Source organism: Dermacentor albipictus, chromosome 3 (genome assembly GCF_038994185.2).
Source record: "Dermacentor albipictus isolate Rhodes 1998 colony chromosome 3, USDA_Dalb.pri_finalv2, whole genome shotgun sequence".
Taxonomy (NCBI): Eukaryota; Metazoa; Arthropoda; class Arachnida; order Ixodida; family Ixodidae; genus Dermacentor; species Dermacentor albipictus.
The window spans coordinates 180,151,181-180,168,434 of record NC_091823.1 but is presented as its reverse complement, the minus strand read 5'-3'; the positions used below and the strand labels follow the sequence as shown (position 1 = coordinate 180,168,434).

Sequence of the window (17,254 nt, the reverse complement as noted above, 5' to 3'; positions counted from 1 at the left end):
ATGGCGCATGTCGCTGTGCTGGTTGTAGTCACTGCCGATTCATTGGACGCCACTCGAGTATCCGAGAACACCGCTTGCGTTTTTCTCCCGAAAGCATCAGCCGTCGCGAACTTCCGTCGACTGCCAGCCATTGTCGTGTTGCTACGGTGCACTAGACTGAGTGCAAACCACGTCTAACATGGCCTCTCGCATTGTCGAGAAACGAAACTCCCGGTCGTCCAATCAGATATCAGAATTTACCCCACGTGGTACAAAGGCGCTAATGCTGTGCGAGTATTCCCCCTTTTCCGAAAGCGTGTACCTTCATAACAGCCAGACTTGGTGCACTTTTCCCGCTAAAACGGAATGTAGGAGAATCCAGCTTTCGAATGATTCCAAAATGGCCGCCCTGCGGGTAACGGTTGGCGTAGACGAAGGCATTGAATTCGCCTCTTATCGATGGGCGTTTGCGAGTGAAAGCAGTGATGAAGCTGACTTTAGAACGAAATAACAAAAAAGGTACTGATCAGAATGCGTTATTATTGCAGCAATAGCTTCTCTAGGACGTCTAAATTGCGAAAAAAATTTACAAGTTGATTTTAAAAAAATTTTTTGGGCCAGAAGACCTGTATTTCCCCTTAAGGGTGCACAGTTGATAGCAGAATAATAGAATTTGTGAAATAACAAAAAGGTAGCAACGCGATGTCGGGAGGAAAGGGGCGATAGGGAAGACTGGATTTTTAGACGAAACGCCGTTTTCCCAAGAGTACGAATGAATGAGTCTGGCAGCACTTTCTTTTTTTTTATACAAGTAGAATAAACTTGAATTGGAAGTTTCAACTCTGCAGTCTGCCTAAATGCAGTAACTGTTTAGTGCTCTACTGTTAAACATCCGTGATCATTTGACCACAGAGAGAGGAGAAACTCACGAGCCACTTGTCACGGGCGTAGAGCACAGTGTCCAGCATGGACTCATAGAAGAGGCAGTAGCCCATCCACTCAGAGATGATGATGTCCACCTTGTCGACGGGCAACGTCACCTCCTCCACCTTGCCCTTGACGATGGTCACGATGTTGGCCATGCCGTTCTCGTGCACTATGCGCTCGGCATGCTCCACCACACCCGAGCACTCAATCTGGAAAGCAAAAGGCACAACACCATTGTGTTACGAATATCAAGCTAGTGGTGCACTTTTGTACCAGCAGACACTTCAGCTGGGCGTGGCCTCCACGATTTCCCGCCGCAATCTCGTGGGTCACACCCAGGCTGCACATACGCCTACCTGCACGAGCCATGTTCCCCCAAGCGCACACATAGTGGAGCACTGTGTTGTGTGCTAAAAGGCTGTGTGCTGCACACGCCTAAGATCTATCGTTTTATACAAATTTTCATCACACGTATGGCCGTGTAGCATTTGCACAGACTGCAAAACTGTCTTATTTCCATGTCTACAATTATACACCCCATTGGGCGTATACTGGAGTAAATGGCAGTAATGGATCTAAAAAAGTAATTTCGGCTCCCCCTTCAACTTCACTACAATAAGGTTCAAGTGTAGTACTTGTAGTCATCCTGAGAAAGCGTAAGGTAAGGAGACCTGGCATTGCTAAGCGAGTGTGCTCGCAAAATGTAGCGTGTGCAGCTTCATCGTACAGTTAAGGGGAGACACGGCTCTTAGAAGCCGAGGATTGTTGAATTACGAAAGAAGATGTGGAATTCTTGTCCTGAAGATAGAAAAGGTGGAGCAAAAGTGGCATTTATCTTCGATAAATTGAAAGTTATTAATGTAATGTTCGGTTGGGATGAAGATAAAAATGAAAGGGTCAAACTTGTACAACCACTTCATGCAAAAAACACCCAACAACCTCGAACAAAAGAGGGAAAGTTTAATATTATTAATGTGAATGCCAGAAGTATTCTAAGTAAGTTCGAATCCCCAGAGAGCATTGTGTTGGAGCATGAACCAGATGTTATTTTTATTTATTTATTTATTTTACCCTCAGGGTTTGCACATTACAGAGGGGAGGGGCACATTACAGACCAAAATTGTAAAAACAGTTGATACAGTAATAAGAAGCATGAACAATCACCAGCTTAATACAAAAATGAAATAAAACAGCCGCAAGCAAGATAAAGCAGAGTAATTTGAACATCTAAAACAAACAACAATGAGCTAAAAACAGAAGAACAAATTCAATGTTAAGCAATGTTAAACATGTTATTCAAGAAATCCTTAAAGCGCGTTGTATCTGTGATAGCTGTTAGCAGTGATGCGATTGGCTGAAGCCGTTTTGGAGCAGCTTTTAGGAGCAGCTAAAAGGGCATTTTGGAGCAGGGAAACAGGCTTTTGGAGCAGCTCAAGGCTCATTGCCAAGTGGAAAACTTGACTTTGCGAGAAGTAAAATAGTAAAACAAGGAGGAAGCCTTTGGGAACAAAACCTTTTGTGCCATAAAAAGGGTGTTAGATGCATTTCAATGCGGGTAAAATGCGAAAACACCCGTGTATAGTTACATTTAGGTGCACATTAAAGAACCCCAGGTGGTCCAAATTATTCCGGAGTCCCCCACTACGGCATGCCTCATAATCAGATCGTGGTTTTGGTACGTAAGACCCCATAATTTAATTAAATTAGAGGCAACTGTGCAACATCATATGTAGGCCCGAATAACTAGTTTTAGAACGTCAGCATCATTTAATTTGCTGTGACCAAGTATAGATCAGCGCTGCATTATAGCCGCTAAGCCCCTATAGGACAGCAGTTATAAATGGACAAGCAAATCACTGGAACTTTTATTTAAAAATGGCTAGAATGCACATGACAAGCTTATGGAAAAACGATGAAAAACAAAAATGACTAAAATGCAGATCACAAGCTTACAGAAAAACAATGAAAAAACACCAACGGTTCTAAACACAGGTGAACTGAATAATAATTATGTACATGTAACGACAGCACAACTTCTCGGCTTCTTGGCCTATCAAAAAGCAGTGGGCTTGTTATGTGCCTTTTTCTGTAAGCAACATCATTCACTCCTTAACTGCAAAATACTGCCTAGTTGGCTGCCTTAGGCGACATTTTGTCAAGAGCAGCTGAAAGCCTTGTTTTCCCTTCAGCAAGCAAGGCCTGTCCACTTTCAATATCGCCAAAATTTTTCGTCTTCATGCCGTTGTTGATGAGACTCTGCATTCACCAACATTTTCTTTGCTGCTTCTACTTCCAGCTGGAGGTTTTTGTCAGCATCACTCAGCGTCATCTTGGGAACATTGGCACGCTGCCGTTTGGCAGCCTGCTCTTCTTCAGCTGCCAAACGTTCTCTGTACCTTTTGCTTGCCCCTCGCACTGCTCTGACGACATCAGGCGTAACATCAAAGCTAGATGGGCCACTACCAAAGTGTTTGGCATATGAAACAATGTTTCTCATGCCATTTACGGTCTGAATAGTCTGAAATCCTGCGGACTAAAGCACGCCTGCCATTGGCTGCTGCGCGGGCGGCGGCGGCTGCTCCCTTTGATGCCGCGCCCGCCGCGCTTGCAACATTGTTGCCCCTTGCTCCATCCACCTCAACATGAGCTTGCAAGCTGCTGATCACCTTGCACTATCTTTTAGATTATTTTCTCAGCTAATTTTTTTTTTTGCTAGTTCTTTGTTGCATGTAATGCCGGCAAAGCCCAAGACAGTGCAGATGTTTGGTGCGCAGGAGCGCGATATGCGTCCTGTACGAGCATCGAACTCCGATCTTCCGCAGCAAGTGCCAACTGCATCGACGCTTTTCAGTGGCGGAACTGTACTATCGGCTGACACCAGTCGAAAATCTGACACACTGAGTGTGCGTGGAGCCACTAGGGTTAATTAAAAGCTCCGCAGGAGCTTTCTAATAAAAGAACACGTGTTCAACTTTAAGGCCTGTTTTCTTGGAATGAATTTTTAACACGACAGCGTTAAGGAGCTCGTGTCGCAGAAAAGCCGGTGTCGTCGGCGTCGGCGGCGTTGGCCGTGAGCGATAAATCCCAGCAGGCACTTCATGAATAAAAAACAACTTGCAAGATGGGCTGGGTGGGAATCGAACCAGGGTCTCCGGAGTGTGAGACGGAGGCGCTACCACTGAGCCACGAGTTCGATGCTTCAAAGCAATACAAACGCGCCTCTAATGAATGCGGCGTTGCCTTAGAAACGAGCTGTTTCTAAGGCTCAGGCGTGCGTCGCTTGCTCAGGTGCACATTTCGTTGCCGCGCCGAACGCTGCGTTGCTCGATGCTCACCGCGTCCGATGCGGGGCGCGTAGTCGCTGCGCCGTAGCCCATTGTCTTACATCCCTTGGCGGGTCGACGGGAACGCTATCGCGTTCCACTCTTGAAGGTGAAACTTAAGCGACCTCCAGTTTTTTTGCTAGTAGTGGTGCTGGGGAAGGCGAAATCTCAAGAACCGCTTTTCAGATTTGTATGCCGTTTTTTTTATTCTGTTCCTGAATGACATTGCCAGGGGGTAACAGGCTTCTTTTTTTGAAAGCTGGTGCAGTTAAATTATAATAAGCAATTAATTTTTGATGAATGCGGTCATTACTGGCTACGTCAAATTCAAAGTTCTCTTAAAATTTTTTGGAGCAGAAATTAAAGAAAAGGGCTCTTTAGCCCCCTGGGATATGTATCAAGGGATCATCACAGTGAATTTCAGCTTCCTACGATGTCCTGGCATTTCTTCAGGCCCTTCCTCAGGCATATACATAAACCACCTAGTCAGACCTCAATACTACGTCGTACTACTACGATGGCAACCGTATGTCATAGCTGACATATTAGCAGATTTGTAGCTTTTCCTTCGTGAAAAGCAAATGCCGCACTCACCGCCCGTCTTTGACCTGCAGTTCTTCTTGCGCTTCGGAGAATGCAGGCAAGACTGACAGAACAGCGCTACCGGAAAGCATTGCTTTGAAAGGCACTCCACACGACTAGTCGGCGTTGAACTCGTAATCCTCTGAACGAAAGTGCAGCGAGCACACTATGCGATTTTTTGGCTCTTTGCCAACGCGCAGTGGCAGAGGTAGGCACTTGACCACTTCGAACGGAGAGGTTCACTCGTTGGCACACAGTGATAAGTAACATTGGATTCGTTGCTGCAACTGCCCTTGGCCATGTTCCTGCACCGTTCGCGCATCCCACACCATCACATGGACGTGGCATTCTTGCTGCTTGTTCCAAATGCAAGTTTCGCTAGCCAGCAGAACCAGCGCAGCACGACGCGATAACAAAACAACAAACTCCAAAGCGCGCGCGGCGCAGAGTCGAGCGTGCAGAGTCGGGTGAAAGCGAAACCTTTCGACCACCCATGCTACTCAAGGGTAACGTCAAAATGGTATTTTTTCTTATAATCGAATGGAAGTTGAAAAGTACCATTTTCTTCCGTCTAAAAATTCAATGCAATGATCTTTTTGATATGAGTAGTTGAGTACTAGTGAAAATTATGACGAGGAGTGCCTTCGTCATCGGGCTAGTCCTAAAATGTCGCTGAGGGGTCTCAAATCGTGTCATGCATTTACCTCAATTTCTCGGTTACTAAAGCTCTGTTCGCGATTATATTGATGCCTTAGACGTTCTAGAGCATTGCTTCACCACCTCAACTCGACTTCATAGTAACCTTTAGTATCCCTTTAAATCTCTTGCTGAATATTGATGTTAAGAGCCCTGGTATTGACGGAATTCCAAACGAGTTTTTATGTAGATATGCAGAATGGAACTTTAAATACCTACCCAATTTTTTCAGTCCTCTGTTGATAGTGGTTGCTTCCCGGTAGCATGGAAACACGCAAAAATCATACCTACACACGAAAGTGGCAGTACTGCGGAAGTGGCAAACTATAGACCAATTTCTATTACAAGCGCATGTTCTAAGCTCAAGCACATTATTTATAAACAATTAGTTTCTTACATGGACAAATACAACTTGTTTCTTCTTGGACGGCATGGTTTTCGAAAAAAGCTCCCAACAACCACCCAACTCATTGAAATAGTACGTGACCTTTCTGAAACAATCTCCCGTGGTCAAACAGACAATCTTCTTCGACTTTGCGAAAGCATTTGACAAAGTGTGCCATACGAAGTTAATCACAAAAATTAATTCCGTATTTCAAAGCCCTGCAAACACTCAGTGGTTTTCATCTTACCTTGCTTGTTGAGAACAATACGTTGATGTCGCGGAGTGCACATAACGCTCTTCCCGTGTTGTGTCGGGTGTTCCAGAAGGTAGTGTGTTAGGTCCTGTTTTATTTCTGATCTTTACAAATGACTTTCCAAGTAATATTAGTGTCCCTGTCAGACTTTTTGCTGATGATTGTGTGATGTAGAATAAAATTCGAAATAGTAATGATCAGGCCAATTTACAGTCGTCTGCAAAAAAATTAAAAAATGGCGTGACGACTGGCAGATGGAACTGAACACAGCTAAATCTGTTAGGTCCATAACGAGAAAGAAAAAATTTGCATTATCCTTACAATATAAGTAGTATAAAGCAGAGCCGATAAACATAAGTATCTCAGAGTAAGGTTCACTTCTGACCTCGGATGGAATCAACATGTTGATGCTGTATGTAGTAAGGCTAGCAAAGCACTCTGGAGCCCAAGGCAGAATATAAGTGCGTCGACACCTGAGGTAAAAATTTTAGCCTATAAATCCTTAATACGTCCTATCGTGGAGTATGCTAAAACTGTATGGCATCCCTATACTAAATCCAACCAACAAAAAATTGAAAGAATCCAGAGGTTAGCATCAAGGTTCATATTTAACAAGTATCACTACTGCCAACCCCCCACTGAACTTTGTCAGCTTGCAGACTTACCTCCGCTAGATTCGTGCACCAGGTATGAGCGACTGAAACACATTTACCTTATCATTAATGGTCACATGCTTGTCGACAAACACAAATACCTCAAAATCTCGACAAATTATATATCCAGACATCGTCATAGCCAGTACATCACACCCACTCAAGTCAGAAATGACTGTTTTAAGTACAGTTTTATTCCAAGATGTATTACAGAATGGAATGCGCTCCCCAAATCTGTCATGTCAGCCTCATGCATTGAAGAATTTTTACAATGTGTACACATTATTCTTTTTGCTGCTAACTAATTTGCATATCATAACTTTGCCAAAGGTATATCTGTTTATTTTTGTTTCTTACTTTTGGGGAAAATTTGTAAGGTGCATAGAATGTAAACTGATTCGCATCCTTGCTGAGACGGCTGCAGTTGATCATTTACTTGCTTTTCGTTGTCATACTGTATTATTGTATGTGTTTGTATCTTCCACTCTTGTAATGGCCCTCCATGGGCTGACAGTATTATTAAATAAAATAAATAAGTTTGCTTCACAATCTCCTCGCACACAATGTCTCTTATTAGTCGACGCAGTGAGGTCTCGTCTGTCACTGAGTACTGTGGCTCCTGCAGGCGCACCGTTAGTCAGGCGTTCGTATTACCAGCAATGCAGCTGCAGTGCCCACTCGATTGTTATGGCTTCCTTAATGAATTCTTCCACTGTTGTAGGTAGGTTACGCACTAGACCAGCGAATAGCTGTTCTTTGACACCACACGTGAGATGGCTCAGCTTCTTTGAATCAGGCATGTTGGGATCTGCACTGCAAAATAAACTAGACATGTCCTAGGCAGACATCGAAACGCTTTCGTTGGGCTTTTGAATGCGCAACTCGAAAAGGCGTTGTGCATTATCTCAGCGATCAGTGCTTCCAAAGGTATCAAGTAGGCGACTGCAAAATTCGTCCCACGTTGTCAAATGTGCCTCGCAGTTTTGGGACAAGTCCTTGCGCTGCCTTCAAGAGTAAAGTACACATTGGAATGCTTCTGGTCCGGACGCCAGCGATTGACCTTAGCTACGCGTTCGTACTGGTCCAGCCATTCCTCTGTCTCTTCATAAGTGTCACCGTGGAAGTTTGTGGGGACTAGATTGTTTTGAACAGTCACCTGTGTTGGACTTGCAAACGCCATTTCCTGAGTCGGTGAGGTCGCTGACGAAGTTCCTTGAGAGAGGCCGAATTCCGGACACAGACCTTGCAGGCGGCAGCTTGTACGGTGCACAGGTGTCTTGACGCATTAACGATGTCTTGAAGGGCTGGATGCAGGGCTACTCGCAGGAGTCGTGCCTATCGTCAGGCGATGATGCGCTACCCAACACATCCACCAGTGTCACGGTTTGTTTGAGACGAGAGCGGAGAGCGGTTTTTAATCGAGACAATTAGGACAATCGCTCAGTTCAAGCTTCTTTAGCGCCTCGCTTGCACACTCAGGCTGGTCGTCTTAATCATCAGCGTAGTTGGGCACAGATGGTGTCACGGCAATATGCAGTTTCAGCATGATAATCCGAAAAATAAATGCACAAATTAAACAAAGGGGACCCAAAATGCATTTGTTTACCGGCAGAAAAACTTACTTTGCTCTGTTGCTTGTTCGTGAGGGATGGCAACACTGTAGGCTCCTAAGATATCAAAGTACACAATGCTGTTCCATCACGGTCTAGCAAAGGCCGCAACTCAGCACAAGACGTCAATGGCATCCAGCACTTCCTTCGCGGAAGGCAAAGCACATGATGAATCGACCCCCTAGATCTTCACTGTGTCGTCGTCCCTGTGATATCAGATACTTTCCACCAGCGCATCATTCGAGATCTCTTCCATAGTGACGGTGCAGTCGTTCGCATAAAAAAAAACCCAAAGCTGCACGTCGTCCGGGGCTGCTCTATTCACACACAGTGAAACCGAAGCTTCGGCGAGATCAGGCGAGCCTGAAATTTCTTCCTCTCCACTGTCTGTTTCCGCAGCTTGAACCTCTTTTGTTATCCGGGCCTTGATGAAGCAGTTCATAATAATGTCTGCACTTGTTTCCTGCCAGGATGCTTCAAGCATCTCAGCTGCTTGAAAAATGCCCAGTTTCCTACTGAAGACGAATGTTCAGATTAGTCTACGCTGGCAGGTACACTTCACACTGTAATGTTCACACTTGCCTCTGTAAAGGGGCTGAATGAGCGAGGTACAGTTCTCAGGCAAAAACTGCAGTTCAATGTTAAGACAGCTTGAGGCGTTCAACATGGTGTGCAGTACAGTTGTCTACAAATAGACTAGTTCTGCTGGCTTGTTTCTAGATATCTTTGTCGAACTCTCTCAACGAATCACTAAATATGCCTCGTGTCCTCTATGCTTTCGCATTTGCCACGTATTTCACAGGCATTCCGCGTGTCCCTTTAAAGGGCCCCTCACCGAGTCTGGCCATTTTGAGCTGACAAGCGCAGAGCGTACAATGCGTGCCAACGATCGTGTTTGCAAAAAATTACATCGCTAGGCACTGCAGAAAGGCCTGAAATTTCAATCTGAACACCGTTTCCCTTTTCACTTGCGGTGAATCCGCCCGAGAGGGACGGTGTCGTAGTCTGGCTCCTTCACCTACGTAATCAGGTCTGCAGTGTGACGTCGCTCATGGTGACACGCGACTTCTAGAATTATTCAAGACATCTGTTATCTGTGCTATCTGTTGCTTGAATTGAATTGAAGCTTAGAGAAATAATAAAACACAAATGGAATGTCTGCATGTTTTTTTTGTTTGTTTTACTTTGCACCGAAGCAAGAGAGATGTACTTTCGCTTCGTCTACTTGTTCCCACAGTCGTGGTCTCACATGCGCACATACCTAAACTATGCCATTTTCTACTGTGTTCCAGCATATGATCACGCTCTGCGATCCGCTTGTTCTGCCTCAGCTATTATTGAGCCAATTTGCAAGATTTTTGCGGCAGAACGCTTCCTAGAGGACACGTAACAACTTCCAGCATATAAGCAAAATTTGATATGGGGCCTGGTGAGAGGCCCTTAAAACATCTGGGTCGGGCACTTTCGCCAATAGCCAGTGGGACTAGCTTGCCGCTTCCACCTGAATTTACCGTAAAAACCCACGTATAATACGAACCCCCACATAGTAGAGGTGAAATTTTTGGGACTCAAAATGGGAAAGAGAAGTTTTATCCGTGCATAATACGAGTTAGGAAAACTCTAGGAAAACATTTATTTAAATTGCACTCCGCGCTTTAATCGCTGCCTTCCTCAGCTGCACTTTCTTCGTATAGTTCTTTGTCGGACACATCTTCCCAGAGGTACTCATCCTCTGTGCCATCAAGCTCGTTCGAGATGCCGCACTTCTTGAATGCACGACGCACAAGGTCCTCTGGTATGGTGGCCCATGCGTCCACAATCCACTTGTGTAGCATGACTGGCGAAGCCCGTTTCAGCCGCCCGGTCGGCGTCGCTGCAGGCTCACCTGAGCCCACAATGCGGCCAGGGAGTTAAAACTCCCCGTCCCAGCGTGGGAGTAGCCTGCTCTATGAGGCCTTGCGCCCCATAGCTCGCAGGACCTTTCAGTAAAGTTATTCCATCCATCCATCTACCTGAGCGCATCCAATCTGGGTAACACCGCTTGACTGCGTCCTTGAACGGCTTGTTCACGCGAACATCTAAAGGCTGCTGCTGAGACGTCATCCCAACAGGGATAACGACGAGTTCAGTGCCAGACTCGCGCAACAGCCTCTTCACTGAGTCGGCTAAATGGCAACGAAATGCGTCCAGCACAAGGATGGACAGAAACGACAACAGTGCGCCGGGCCGCCTATACCAGAAGGACTTTATCCACTCGAGCACAAGATTCTCGTTCATCCAACCTTTCCTATGGCATCTCACGACCACATTTTTTGGCAGCTAACCTTTAGGCACTGTCTTGCGCTTGAAGACGACATAGGGCAGAAGCATGCGTCCGTCTGCCATGCACAACACGACGGTAACTCGCGTTTTCTCATTGCCAGTGGACTGGACATAAACTTGTTTAGAGCCCTTTTCGTGCACGATGAGGGGCAATGGCATGTCCAGATAAACCGGCGTTTGGTCAGCATTGCCAATTTGCCCTAGCTGGAAGTTCCCCGACTTGCGCAGCAAATAATGTGGTGCTCTTCGAACGATTCGGGCAGCTTTTGTGAAATCAAAGTTCGGCGGCGTAAGGAAAAACCAGCACGGCACATGTAGCAATAAATCCAGTGCTTGCTCACTTTGAAGGTGGAGATCGGTAGCCCTTTTCCTCTTGCAAGCTCCTTAGCTTTTTGCCTGCATAAGCTCCATGCTCACAGCTAGATGTGCAGCTTGATGTTGGCGTACGAACTCTTCAGGGCAAGTTCGATTTCCGGGAATGTCCCACTCTTCAGGCCGCTAAAGCTTCTTCGCATTCCGCTGCACGCTAAAAAGGCTTCCTTCTGGTGACCCCATCTGCGAATACTTCCCTCGTTGACGCCAAACTACCTCCCGGCCGCACTGTTGCCGATGTCCTATGCAGCTAAAATAACCTTTCTCTTGAAAGCAGTCGAGTACTGTTTTCGTGGTCCGGACATGTTGGTCCTTTAATGCAGAATAAAAAAGATGCACTTCGCGAAGCGTGGCTTGCACGTGTACTGGCAAGGTGTGCACTCAAAGAAACGATGCTGTAGTCACGCAGCAATAAAGAAGCCAAGCCACAGCCACGCAGCAATAACGAAACCAAACTTCTAGCCCAAATTTCTGACTGTTTCGTTCGGATCCACATATAGTATGAGGTGAAAATCTGCGACGCTAATACCAGGAAAAAATCTCGTATTATACGCAGGTTTTTACGCTATGCAGAGCAAAACAGTCAAGTGACGTTTACTCTGCTTGCCGCCATGGCAGATGTCTTTTAGCATAAGGGTGCGGTTTGGGAGCAACTTGTAAAATAAGGCCATCTTACTAACATTATATGTATAATATATTGTTATATGTCCTCGCACTCTCAAGTCAGACTTTAACATCATTAAAACTTGGTGTAATACCATATTTACTCGCACAATGATTGCACTCACATAATGATCGCACCCCTAAATTTTGTCGTCAAAATTCAATTTTATTTAATTTCCGCTGTAATGATCACACCCAGAACTTCCCGCGGCGCGTGTGGGGAGCACCTGCCCCCATTTCCTCCTGCGTACTCGCGTCGTCCCATTCACACATGGCGGGCGGGTTGAGCCGGCGTAGACCCGGGAGAGATGCACTACGCGCCCTCCCTTTCTCCGTCGCTCTTGTGACGCGCGTACCTCTCTCCCCCCATGTGGCTGATGGAAAAGGGAAACATATCCGGCGGGCGAGGAGGACTTCCCCCTCGCAAAAAGGTAAAAAGGCATAAAAGCACGCCACCAGAGGAGACTCTCTTGGGACGCGGGACACCTGGACCGCCTGGACGAAACCACCTGCCGCAACCCATGAGTGACCTTGTTTGCCTGACCTACCCAGGCAACGAGGCAAGCCTATTTATTACTATTACTGAGAGAATGTGCCTCTGCGAGTGTTTGTGATCGCTAATAGCAATAAACGTTATTACCGTTGACGCCACTGGCTGCCTTATTCGTTCGAACCCACCATAGCCGCGATTCCCACGCTACGGATTGGGAGTACCACGAAGCAACTGCATGGGGCTAGATCCGGAGCACGCCTTCAGCCCTAGCCACACGCATAGTGGAGCCCCCACAAACGATATGTCGTGTGCCAAGTCTAGCTAACATTGACCGCGCTTACCATCTGTCCAATGCTACGCGAACGACTCTTCAAGACAAACCAAGTGGTCTGCACGCACCGAACATTAAGTAGTTGCCTCATTTCATTACTTTCATCACTTTCCGCACTTCCATGCCTAAAAAAAAGCTGCAACTAAACTTGCCTTTATTATGTGTAGGCTTTATAATGGTTGAGGTCAACAACAAAAAAGGCGCCTTTCGATTCTTCTCATCTGTACTCGTGGGCACGCAACAAATCGCGAGCAGCAACCATAGTAGCCACGTTTACACTGATACATCAAAAGTGTACCCGGTTCATGCGCCGACGCTTGTAACACAGCAAAGATGTTCACCTACCGTTAGCGGAAACGTGCAATATTAGGATAGTAGTGAAAACAGATGCCGCAGTTCCCGCAGCATGCCGGCCATGTGTTTCTATGTAACTGGTAGCTAAGCGCGCCCATCTGTTTCTGTCCCCTTAAAGTGGACATGGCTATGTTATTGCCACAAACTTGCCGATATTAACCATATTATTCATTACTGATACAGAAGAAACTGTTTCAATGCACGTAATGTACTCATGAGAAGAAAAAAAAGTTGCGTTCGGCTTGCTCCGCCGGCCACTATTTTTGTTTTGGTGTCCCGCAGCAAACGCGGGCCGAAAAAATTTTGTTTCTTTTCGCGGGAAATTTAACCCACGTAATGATTGCACCCCTGATTTTGTGTCAATTTTTCTGACAAAAAAGTGCGATCATTATGCGAGTAAATACAGTAATTGGTTAATGTCTCTCAACGTCAAAAAAATGTCGCTGCTTTCCATCGTTGCCAATCATTTATTTCAGCCAATGACGTTATCGCCAATTCACAAATATGTGCTGCGACTTGTTATAAGTACTTAGGTATTAACTTGTCCAATAACTTCTGTTGGTCCTCGCACATTTGCAGCATTAGCAATGATGCCAGTCATGTACTTAGCTACCTGCGCCGTAATCTACGTCTTGTTCCGCCCTCAGTAAAACTACTCGCATACTCGCAATCTACTCGCAAACTACTCGCAATCGTTCGAGCCAAACTGGAGTATGCATGCTCAGTGTGGGACCCACACCAATCTAACCTGGCAACAGCACTTGAATCCATACAGAATCATGCAGCAGGGTTAATTTATTCTCTCTTACCACACTATCGTTACTAAACTTAAGTCATCTCTGAACCTTCCAAACCTCAAGCACCGCCACAAAACAGCAAGACTGCGCCTCTTACAAATTTTATCACTGACTGCTTCACCAGACCGACATCATGCCTGCGCATCGCACTTCATTCTGTCATAGCCATTCAAAGGCTGTTTATCCCCCTCCAGCTCGCACCACCACTCATCATAACTCTTTTCTTCGCTCAAACAGCGAAAAACTGGAATCATCTATCTGCTGAAGCGGTGCACCACTCCAGTCATTCATCGTTCAAGGCATTCATTAAAAAAGTGATCTAAATATGCCCACCCCTCATGTAAAACGCCAAATGATGATGATGATTGAAGTTTATTGGCGCAAGGGCATCTAAGGCCAAAGAGCGCCAGGACATGTGTTTTCGTTTAGTAAAATTGTGGGTTTAGAGCTAAGACTTCAAACAGAGGCTGTATAGAGGCCTACACGTAAGACAAATCTATAAATACTAGTGAATGAATTCTAAAATAATTATGAAGATAAATATAAAGTCTTAGATGCATTGGTCATAGGCACATATGGTAAATTATTGCGGAATGACCGCTTCCCTTGCTGTACAACTCTTGCTCACGCAAGAAGTGCAAGAGAGCTCAGACACACTTTTGTGCATCAGATTGTGCCTCACCTGTGAGGCAGAATCTGATGGTTCGCATGGAATGAGATGATATCTAGAAAGTCAGCTTGAGCAAGATATTTAGGCACTCTTTTAAAGTTAAAAAGTGCATCCTCTTATTGAGGGATGGGGTGGTGCTACCAAAGCTTAGCGGAGAGACGAGAACTAGGAGTCGGATTCCTGATTAATAAGAATATAGCTGGTAACATACAGGAATTCTAAACCATTAACGAGAGGGCGGCAGGTCTTGTTGTGCAATTTAATAAGAGGTACAAAATGAAGGTTGTACAGGTCTACGCCCCTAAATCCAGTCATGATGACCAGGAAGTCGAAAGCTTCTATGAAGACATGGAATCGGCGATGGGTAGAGTGGAAACAAAATACACCATACTGATGGGCGACTTCAATGCCAAGGTAGGCAAGAAGCAGGCTGGAGACAACGTAGTAGGGGAATATGGCATAGGCACTAGGCATAGCAGGGGAGAGTTATTAATAGAGTCTGCGGAACAGAATAATATGCAGATAATGAATACCTTCTTCTGCAAGCGGCATAGCCGAAAGTGGACGTGGAGGAGCCCGAACGGCGAGACTTGAAATGAAATAGACCTCATACTCTGCGCTAATCCTGGCATCATACAAGATGTGGACGTGCTCGGCAAGGTGCGCTGCAGTGACCATAGGATGGTAAGAACTCGAATTAGCCTAGACATGAGGAGGGAACGGATGAAACTGGTACATAAGAAGCCGATCAATGAGTTAGCGATAAGAGGAAAAATAGAGAAATTCCGGATCAAGCTACAGAACAGGTATTCGGCTTTGACTCAGGAAGAGGACCTTAGTGTTGAAGCAATGAACGACAATCTTATGGGCATCATTAAGGGGTGTGCAATAGAAGTCGGTGGTAACTCCGTTAGACAGGATACCAGTAAGCTATCGCAGGAGACGAAAGATCTGATCAAGAAACGCCAATGTATGAAAGCCTCTAACCCTACAGCTAGAATAGAACTGGCAGAACTTTCGAAGTTAATCAACAAGCGTAAGACAGCTGACATCAGGAAGTATAATACGGTTAGAATCGAACATGTTCTCAGGAACGGAGGAAGCCTAAAAGCAGTGAAGAAGAAACTAGGAATTGGCAAGAATCAGATGTATGCGTTAAAGAGACACAAGCCCGCAATATCATTACTAATACGGATGAGATAGTTCAAGTGGCTGAGGAGTTCTATGGAGATTTATACAGTACCAGTGGCACCCACGACGATAATGGAAGAGAGAATAGTCTAGGGGAATTCAAAATCCCACAGGTAATGATAGAAGAAGTAAAGAAAGCCTTGGGAGCTATGCAAAGGGTAAAGGCAGCTGGGGAGGATGAGGTAACAGCAGATTTGTTGAAGGATGGTGGGCAGATTGTTCTAGAGAAACTGGCCACCCTGTATACGCAATGCCTCATGACCTCGAGCATACCGGAATCTTGGAAGAACACTAACATAATCCTAATCCATAAGAAAGGGGACGCCAAAGACTTGAAAAATTATAGACCGATCAGCTTACTGTCAGTTGCCTACAAACTATTTACTAAGGTAATCGCAAATAGAATCAGGAACACCTTAGACTTCTGTCAAACAAAGGACCAGGCAGGATTCCGTAAAGGCTATTCAACAACAGACCATATTCACACTATCAATCAGGTGATAGAGAAATGTGCGGAATATAACCAACCCTTATATATAGCTTTCATTGATTATGAGAAAGCGTTTGATTCTGTTGAAACCTCAGCAGTCATGGAGGCATTACGGAATCAGGGTGTAGACAAGCCGTATGTAAAAATACTGAAAAATATCTACAGCGGCTCCACAGCCACCGTAGTCCTTCATAAAGAAAGCAACAAAATCCCAATAAAGAAATATGTCAGGCAGGGAGATACGATCTTTCCAATGCTATTCACAGCGTGTTTACAGGAGGTATTCAGAGGCCTAGATAGGGAAGAATTGGGGATAAGAGTTAATGGAGAATACCCTAGTAACTTGCGATTCGCTAATGATATTGCCTTGCTTAGTAACTCAGGGGACCAATTGCAATGCATGTTCACTGATCTGGAGAGGGAAAGCAGATGGGTTGGTCTAAAAATTAATCTGCAGAAAACTAAAGTAATGTTTAACAGTCTCGGAAGAGAACAGCAGTTTACAATAGGTAGCGAGGCACTGGAAGTATTAAGGGAATACATCTAATTAGGGCAGGTAGTGACCGCGGATCCGGATCATGAGATTGAAATAATCAAAAGAATAAGAATGGGCGGGGGTGCGTTTGGCAGGCATTCCCAGATCATGAACAGCAGGTTGCCATTATCCCTCAAGAGAAAAGTGTATAATAGCTGTGTCTTACCAGTACTCACCTATGGGGCAGAAACCTGGAGGCTTACGAGAAGAGTTCTACTTAAGGGGGGACGCGGGTCTTGAAATCGCGAAAAATGGTCAAAAATGGCAATTTTCAAAAATTGCGTTTTTGAAGTCCTTAATGTCCCAACTATGCCTCTACAAAATATTATGGCGCAATTCCTACTCGAAGTATAAAATAAACGGTAATTTATAAACGTCGGTGAGCCGAAATTGAACGCCAAGCGCGAAGATTTGCCTCATTTTCAAGCTGCCGTAGCTCCGCGCGACGCGTACCGATCGGCGCCATCTTGGTCTCGTTTGAAAGCTGGTTTCCCGCTCTCCATTCTGGCGCCCCTCGGCACGCTGTAGACCCTCGTGCAGCGGAGGGATTGGCACCCGTTCTCAAGCGGGAAATCGTCGCGAGACAGCCGCTGATTGGGTGAACCGGGCGCCTCCTCGAGGCGCAGCC

At 45.5% G+C, this 17,254-nt stretch overlaps 1 protein-coding gene across 2 annotated transcripts in view; it reads right to left on the bottom strand.

Moving 5' to 3' along the window:
* LOC135916711 (protein arginine N-methyltransferase 1-like) overlaps positions 1 to 17,254 on the bottom strand; it is a 199,118-nt gene that overhangs the window by 108,765 nt on the left and 73,099 nt on the right. For both annotated transcript variants that reach the window (XM_065450152.2, XM_065450153.2), the window contains one exon: positions 909 to 1,115. In XM_065450152.2, the coding sequence (XP_065306224.1) occupies positions 909 to 1,115 (207 nt within the window). The remainder of the gene's footprint in view (positions 1 to 908; positions 1,116 to 17,254) is intronic.